The following is a 9,003-nucleotide window of genomic DNA, read 5'->3' on the forward strand; positions in this document are numbered from 1 at the left end:
CATATGTTAATTACCTCTAAAAGTGAGCACAATACACACTCAAACTTATAATTGAAAATTATTGTAAGGATATTGCACAAAATACAATAAGACTAACTATAGTTATTGTTCATCACTAAACACAACATAGTAGTAAGATAAAAACTGAGTAGCACGAACCCCAAGAAACCTGGTGTAATATCAGGTCTTCTATGGGGCGGTATGCAGAATCCTACTCCACATGTTGCACCTGTCGTGATTCTCATGAAGTAAACATCTGTTTATCATTCAGTAGCTCCAATTAAGGAAAAATAGGACTGTTTTGCTACTTGTGCCTTATTAGACTTCATGTCTCACTAATGTATAACCCACAGGTTATTGTATCTAGATGGAATCTATTCAATTGAATACTAAGAGAAAAGAGATCACCTGAGATCTCCCCGAGTTTTTGGTGGGGTTCGTGTTGTTTGTTTTTTAGTTTTCTATGCTGTGTCATGTGTACTATTGTTTTTCTGTTTGTCCTTTTCATTTTTAGCCATGGCGTTGTCAGTTTGTTTTAGATTTATGATTTTGACTGTCCCTTTGGTATCTTTCGTCCAATGGGTTTAAAAAGAACCAATCTATTCTTGTTTTGTTCATTTGAAATAACGTCGGTCTGTAAATATAGTTGACTTGTAATTATAAGCAGTTTTTATAAAAGAAATCTATTACGTCTGAAGAACTGCAAGACATTCTTCGTAAATATATTTACCCTATATTAGCTACAGGCATACAAATAATGCAGCATAACAGAATATAAGGATGAATGTAGATGAGATAAGAACATTATAGAATTTAAAATTGATACCATAAGTCACAAGGGCATTAGTTAAGAGGAACAATATTTAAATATATTGACGGTTTTGGAACTCCTTTTGAACTGGAAACGGCTGACTTTGACATTGACTTTGTATCTAGCCTCGCACTGTGTGGGTTTCAAATGGAACGAAAAACCTAGAAACTGCTAGTACATGTTTGTAGGAAGAGTGGGTGATATGGGGCGGAATAATTTTACCTGTAACTTAGAAAAACCACAAGGAGTCAAAACATCTGACATCAAAGTCTAATCTAACGTGACTGCAGCCTTCAAGTCACATTTATAATGACACTAACGATGTACGACATTCACGTGACCTAAGACGTTTTAACTTCATCTTAGCTGTACCTCATCAGTCATTTCGGACAATTCGTTATTTGTACATATTTCTAAATTCGGTTTTTCTCAATTGATAACGTTAATGTTGGAAGTACTAGATAAATTGCATGCTTATATTGGTGATTTTGAATCTGTTCAAAGTTTTCTTTTTCTACCCTGTATACCACATTGCCTCACATTCTCATTAAGAAAAAATTCACACACCTAATTAAATGGGCATTCAAAAAATCAGAATGTGAATATATATATTCAAACTCTTTTAGGTCATTTTTTAGTAGCAATAAACAAAAAAACTATGTTAATTGGACATGCTTTGATACTATATTTGCCCTTGAATTTTTACTAGATAACATTTTTGTTCGCTTTGGGGATTCCGTATATCGTCAGATTATCGGAATTCCAATAGGGACTAACTGTGCACCACTTATTTCGGACCTCTTTTTGTATTGTTATGAGTTACAATTTATGACAAAAATAAGCAAAGACCCATCAAAACAACATCTGATAAACAAATTTAATAATACTTTTAGATATTTGGATGATATTTTGGCTCTCAATAATGACGACTTCAGTATGTATATTAATGAAATTTATCCTGGTGAACTTACTTCAAATAAAGCTAATACTAACAATGACCACTGCCCTTTCCTCGATCTTGATATCTATATCACTAACAGAAAGCTGAATACTAAAATTTATGATAAAAGGGATGATTTTTCATTTCCTATCGTTAATTATCCGTTTTTAGATGGTGACGTTCCCTTGACACTATCTTACGGTGTTTATGTATCTCAACTTGCACGATTCGCTCGTGTATGTAACAATGTTTTAGATTTTAACGAGAGAAATTTATGTATTACTGAAAAATAATTACACCAGGGTTTTCGATATCACAAACTAGTCAAAACATTTACTAAATTTTATCATCGGTATAAAGACATCATTCGTAAATATAGTTCAACATGCAGACTTCTTATACGTTCTGGTATTTCACATCCAATTTTTTATGGAAATATTCTTTATAAAGCACAAATGTGTCAGTATTCACCTCATAAACTTACAAAACCTTTAAATAGACTTATTAAGAAAGGATATAATTACGATACTGTTGTCAAGTCTTTAAAGATTGCATATTTTGGCGTTAATATTGAGTCGCTGATAAGGTCTTTGCGTCGGAACTAAACACATTTATTCTAAAAACAGTTGTTGGCATGACACGGGTTATGTTCTTCTCATATATGTTATGATGGTATGATACTAAACCCCTAACGGGAAGGATTGTGCCTGATGTTCATATGATGAAATCATAATCTTTCAGTCAGTTTAATTGAAGTCTGGAGCTGGCATGTCAGTTAACTGCTAGTAGTCTGTTGTTATTTATGTATTATTGTCATTTTGTTTATTTTCTTTGGTTACATCTTCTGACATCAGACTCAGACTTCTCTTGAACTGAATTTTAATGTGCGTATTGTTATGCTTTTACTTTTCTACATTGGTTAGAGGTATAGGGGGAGGGTTGAGATCTCACAAACATGTTTAACCCCGCCGCATTTTTTGCGCCTGTCCCAAGTCAGGAGCCTCTGGCCTTTGTTAGTCTTGTATTATTTAAATTTTAGTTTCTTGTGTAGAATTTGGAAATTAGTATGGCGTTCATTATCACTGAACTAGTATATATTTGTTTAGGGGCTAGCTGAAGGACGCCTCCGGGAGCGGGAATTTCTCGCTACATTGAAGACCTGTTGGTGACCTTCTGCTGTTGTTTTTTTATTTGGTCGGGTTGTTGTCTCTTTGACACATTCCCCATTTCCATTCTCAATTTTATTATATCATTTATTTAAAAAGAACCAATAACATTTATAATCATGGCTCTATATTTTAAAACCACGAAAAGAAGACCATTCATGTCCATTTATAAATTGGCCTTTGAATTGAGTGACGATGTAGACTTTGTCCTTTGCCACCAGCTGTATAACAATGCTCTGTGTGCTTGACATATGTGCATTCGGCAGTCCTTTGTCATCAGATTGATTGCTGGCAACTTTGTTACCATTATGCATTATATCAGTAATAAAGTACTTTAGTGGAGCCGTAAGCGTTGTGCAAGTGAAATAATAAAGACCTTCATAAGGTGCAATGAACTGTCCAGTGGAGGCATCGTATCCGATCAAATATCACTATAGATCCTGCATTAATATTACTTTGATGTCTAGATGATTTAGCCAGAAATCCAACCATCTTTTGGCGACCTAGGTAGAAAAACGATCATTTGCTTACATCAAATAATTCTAACACAGAAATTAAATCTCTGCATAAAAGCCAACATATAAGTACATAATGGTCAGTTTCCTAAAAAGTACCTGATCTATGAATACTTTTGACTGTCCCTTTGGTATCTTTCGTATCTCTTTTCAAATACACCTTAACAGCTTTCAATCTTCATTTCTGGTAGTAAATGATTAACCTTACAAAATTGAGTCCTGCATAAAACGATTTTCAGTTTCAACGTGCTGAAGTTGTTTGCCATATCATTTGTAAAACAACGATTATCAAAATCTCAATGGGTCAATGTTTACACTATAAATGTATAAGTATGTGTTTACTACTGAATCCTCTAGATACATGTTGGTTGCGATATTGTTTATTGTTTGTTATTTTGTTTTACAACCGTCCAACTAACACAAATATGTACTTTAAGCAGTTCCATGTATAATAGACATTGAAAAAGGATACAGATAAAACATTATTGTATTTCCACTCAGATCTATTTAGTATACTGATTGAACTTGATAGATTAACCCAAATCAGATCGTAGATCTGCATTATGTCTGCCTCTTACTGCTGTTGCATTGGTAAGTTGCAACAATTGTAAACAAATGATATTCAAATGAAATAATTTCTGAGGGCCTCTATAGACGACCCCATACTTGAACTACAAAAGCCATGAAGTCTAAAAAGACTATTTTTTGTCTGAATTTGCATGAATTTTAACTCTGAGATTCTTGGCAGTATTAATATTGTCGTAACATTTCTCGACCCGTTCTGTATCATCTGATTATAGTCTAAGACTTGATTATTCTCGACTAATTCTTAATTGCCTTAAGTTTGTCTCTATCAGTCTTGACATATTCGTGACATTCTAACAAAGGTCTTGTCATATTCTTAACATTCTTAATGATGTCTGAATATGTCTTGACACATTCTTGACAGTCTTAAAGATGTCTGAATATATCTCGACACATTCTTGACGATCGGAAAGATGTCTTGGCACTGTTTCACAGTAAAAGTTTCGCCTGCATTGTGTATAGACACATCCCGAATTGTTTAAACACTTAATTTGTGGCTGTTATATATTTATTTTATTTAGACTAGTTAGAAGAATCAAGATTTGTATAAGAAAACATTTTTAGTGCGTCTAAATGGGAGTTCGCCAAATGACCCCCCTTGTTTTTTAATTTTTTAACAATTCATTTTTTGAATGTTTAATTAAGTTGATTTCACTTGGAATACATGTCTTAGATACTGGCATATAACATTTGATATTTGAGATTTTAAATATGCATATCTGTGTGAAATCCATATCATAAGACCAATGAATTAGATATAAATCATTGATAAGACCCTTTATAGGTTTTCTATTATTCCCGGTGTAAATAATAATTCTCTTTTAATCTTTCAGATTTGTGTTTTTGTAAAATTATTTCACTTCATTATTTTGACGAAAAGAATCCATTTTAATTTAGAAATTTTTAATTATGATAAAGAATTTCATTTTGATATAACGACAGACTTTTTGAATTGTAGCATAGTCAGTCAACTGATAAGTTGCATGGCTGATTAAAAAAAAAGCAGTACTGTTTCATATGACAATTGTGTGTATACCCTGAGGTGAGTATAATTTATTTGGAATACAGGAAGTTTCTGGGAAACATCCTGTTCACATGTAATACTTAATACATATTTAATATTTATGTGACTTATAGACCTTCTGACTCGGGTGTATTTGTAAATTTTATGTTAAACTTTATAAATTGTTACACTACTGATATTACACAAATCACTATAATACATAATATACTTACTTACTTTCTCATGTGGCTGATTTACTAAGCAGGTATATAGATTTACAAATTAAAGTGCACATATGATCAGTTTTGGTGGATGCGGTCAAATATTTTTTTTGTACAAATCAGCATGAAGTATCAAAACTACTGAAATTTTGTAACGTATCAGTATTTTGAGTAAAATGAGGACATGCTGGCACCCTAAATTTAAGCGAACAAAAAATTGTTGTCATTGTATTGCAATATTGTTGTCCATTGTATTTATACATATAATCCTGACATAAAAAAATATGGCTGATATAATATGGGAGTATATAGATTCACAAATAAAAGTACACATATGGTCAGTTTTGGTGGATGCGGTCAATAATTTTGTTGTACAAATCAGCATGAGGTATCAAAACTACTGAAATTTTGTTACGTATCAGTATTTTGAGTAAATTGAGGACATGCTCATTGCTGGCAACCTTAATTTATGCGAACAAAAACAATATTGTTTCTATAATGCAATATTGCTGTTCATTGTATTATACATTGAATCCTGACATGAAAAATATGGCTGATTTACTATGCGGGTATATAGATATACAAATTAAAGTGCACATATGGTCAGTTTTGGTGAATGCGGTCAAATAATTTTGTTGTACAAGTCAGCACGAGGTATCAAAACTACTGAAATTTTGTAACGTATCAGTATTTTGAGTAAAATGAGGACATGCTGGCACCCTAAATCTAAGCGAACAAAAATTTGTTGTCATTGTATTGCAAAATTGTTGTCCATTGTAATTATACATTGAATCCTGACATGAAACATATGGCTGATATACTATGGGAGTATATAGATTCACAAATAAAAGTGCACATATGGTCAGTTTTGGTGGATGCGGGCAAACAATTGTGTCGTACAAATCAGTATGAGGCATCAAAACTAGTGAAATTTTGTTACGTATCAGTATTTTCAGTAAAAAGCGGACATGCTGGCACCCTAAATTTATGGGAGAAAAAAATTGTTGTTAGTATATTGCAATATTGCTGTCCACTGTTTTATACTGTGAATCCTGACATGACAAATATGGCTGATTTACTATGCGGATATATAGATTTACAAATAAAAGTGCACATATTGTCAGTTTTGGTGGATGCGGTCAAATAATTTTATTTTACAAAACAGCATGAGGTATCAAAACTACTGAAATTTTGTTACGTATCTATATTTTGAGTAAAAAGAAGACATGCTAGCACCCTACATTTATGCGAAAAAAATGTGTTCTTATTACATTGCAATATAGCTGTCCATTGTATTATACAATGAATCCTGACATTACTGTGTGGAATAAACTAAGAAAGTCGTATGTGTACTTTGCGTTGTGTTTACTTTGCGTATAATATTTACAATGGCGAAGCCCATAAAGGTACAAAGTAACGTCAAAAACATAAGACGTAAATACGGGAAACATAACGTTGACGTTTGCATTATATTCTCAACATACTGGGGGCCGCAAAAGTATATCTTTGTATAAATTCAAATATTTCTTTAAATGTCCAGAATTGAAACGAAAAAATATGATTTAAAATATAATGAGCAATTACAGTCTCTATAACGATTTGAAAATCGGACACAACAATTAATGTCCTCTAAGAATTTGTCCAAAATTTAATGTTCTCCTTTGCACGCATTGCTGCCTTTCGCATAGGCAGTATTCTTTTGGTATCGACTTCTTTCGTCTCATCTGCTGTATTTGGTAGTTCATCTTCGTTGATCTCTAGCGGATACAGTTTGACGATCGGACGCGAAGTTTGGCCACTGTTCGTTCTGATTATCGCCGAACGCACTAAACCATCATTACCAGTAACAACTTCCTCCACTACTGCTGTTTTCCATTTAATTCGCGGTTTATCGTCATGCACTTGAACTACATCTCCTACTTTAATGTTAATCTTATTGTCTCCAGTCTTTTTATGAAATTCTCGAAGTGAGGTTAAGTACTCAAATCTGCAACGGTTCCAAAAAATGTTCAATAAGAGTAGATAATCTTTGAGCACGTTTTGAAATATCTGAAGCAGTCAATGCATATGTTTCGTTAATGTTGTCCATTTCGGTACGTGGATACGGTAATGTTGTAACTCGGCGTCCATACAACAGGTGCGCGGGTGTTAACGGTTCACTATCGATAAATATATTTATTAATAGTATCGGAAGCACATGACTTGTTTGTGTTTGTTTATGTTCAACACGTGTTGATGAGCACATGGTTGCATACCTGGTTTGTTATTGTATGATTTGATTGGCTATTGTATGTCGCAATGCAGGTATTCTACCCGTTTGTACGAGGGTAGGATCGTGATTCTCGTGCAGAATCTCATTATAAATATAAGATATTTTTATAACCAGTTATTCGAAGTTCTGCCTTTACAGAGTAGCATACCTTCCGTTTCGTTATACACATAATGACCGAAAACCACTCAGACGACGAGGACACGTTGCTTTTGCACGAGCCACCAGTACATTCAGGTGCCAAGTCTAGTTCTGTACCACAGATAAGTGATCAAACTTTTGAACTTTTTACATCTTATTTTGATAGTAAGATTTCTTCTCTGAAGAACGAGTTAGTCTCCGGGAACGACTCCCTAGCTAAGAAGCTCAAGAAAGAGGTGTCTGTTAAGCTTAAGGGGGAAGGGAATCAGTTTCAATACTCCTTCAACTCAGATATAGTTTCCGAATTGCAGAAACTTCAGAAGCGTACATCCGCGGAAGATTCCGTTAGCACCAATTTGATATCGGGCCTTATTCTTAAAATCAACAGGAGCAATAAATTGATTCGAATTGCCGACAAGTCGCCAGCAGGCTGGTCCACAGTCAGAGAATACGAAAGTGATGACCTGGCATCAGATTCAGAAGATGAAAAACGTTTACGGCAAGCAGAAAGCAGGGCCCTCAAGACAATCAAAGAAAAGAAAACCCGTGGAAAACCTTACTCAAAACCGTCCGCCACCGTTTCTAGACCTGCCAACTCTACTGATACTAGTAACAGTTACTATCAGCCTTACAACGCTACTCAGCAGCCCTTTCCGAGGTTCCGTCGCCGCGAGGCGACCCCATACGACACCTGTTACGAGTGTCACCAAACTGGCCACTTCAAGAGGAACTGCCCAAAAGCAACAAACAAACCAACCTTTGGAAACTTGTCAAAGTGAAAAGATACAAGATGAGTATATTTCTTTTGTTGACAATTTAATGCTATTTGGTCATAGTAATGTTCTCTTTCAACATGTTAAATATTTTGATAATATAGATTTTTCAAAAATCGCCAAAGGAGTAAAATCAAGCTTATTTAAACATATAGAGTTTTGGAAACACATTGGGGCCAACAAATTTGTGTTGGACACCATTGAAAAGGGTTATATAATTCCATTTATGAAACAACCCCCTCCAATGAAATTTCGGAATAATAAATCTGCTTTAAAAAATAGTTTGTTTGTAAATGAAGCGATAACTGAGCTAATTAGCAATGGCTGTATTCTAGAAGTACCATTTCAACCATTCGTCGTTAATCCTCTCAGTGTTGCTACACAAAAGACTGGTAAAAAGCGTTTGATTTTAGATTTAAGTGAATTGAATTTCTATGTTTTGAAAAACAAGGTAAAATTTGAAGATTGGAAAATTGCAATGGAATTCTTCCAAAAAGATCATTTTCTAATTAAGTTTGATTTAAAATCTGGATATTTTCATTTGGACATCTGTAAAGAACAACAAACATATTTAGGTTT

The 9,003-nt window shown here is 33.8% G+C and overlaps 1 protein-coding gene across 1 annotated transcript; it reads left to right on the forward strand.

Moving 5' to 3' along the window:
• Positions 1-7,467: 7,467 nt before the first annotated feature.
• Positions 7,468-8,430, forward strand: LOC143084384 (uncharacterized). Its single transcript, XM_076260771.1, has one exon. It carries the CDS (start codon positions 7,684-7,686, stop codon positions 8,428-8,430), a length of 747 nt encoding a protein of 248 aa, XP_076116886.1. The 5' UTR covers positions 7,468-7,683.
• Positions 8,431-9,003: the final 573 nt, after the last annotated feature.

Source organism: Mytilus galloprovincialis, chromosome 7, assembly GCF_965363235.1.
Source record: "Mytilus galloprovincialis chromosome 7, xbMytGall1.hap1.1, whole genome shotgun sequence".
Classification (NCBI taxonomy): Eukaryota; Metazoa; Mollusca; class Bivalvia; order Mytilida; family Mytilidae; genus Mytilus; species Mytilus galloprovincialis.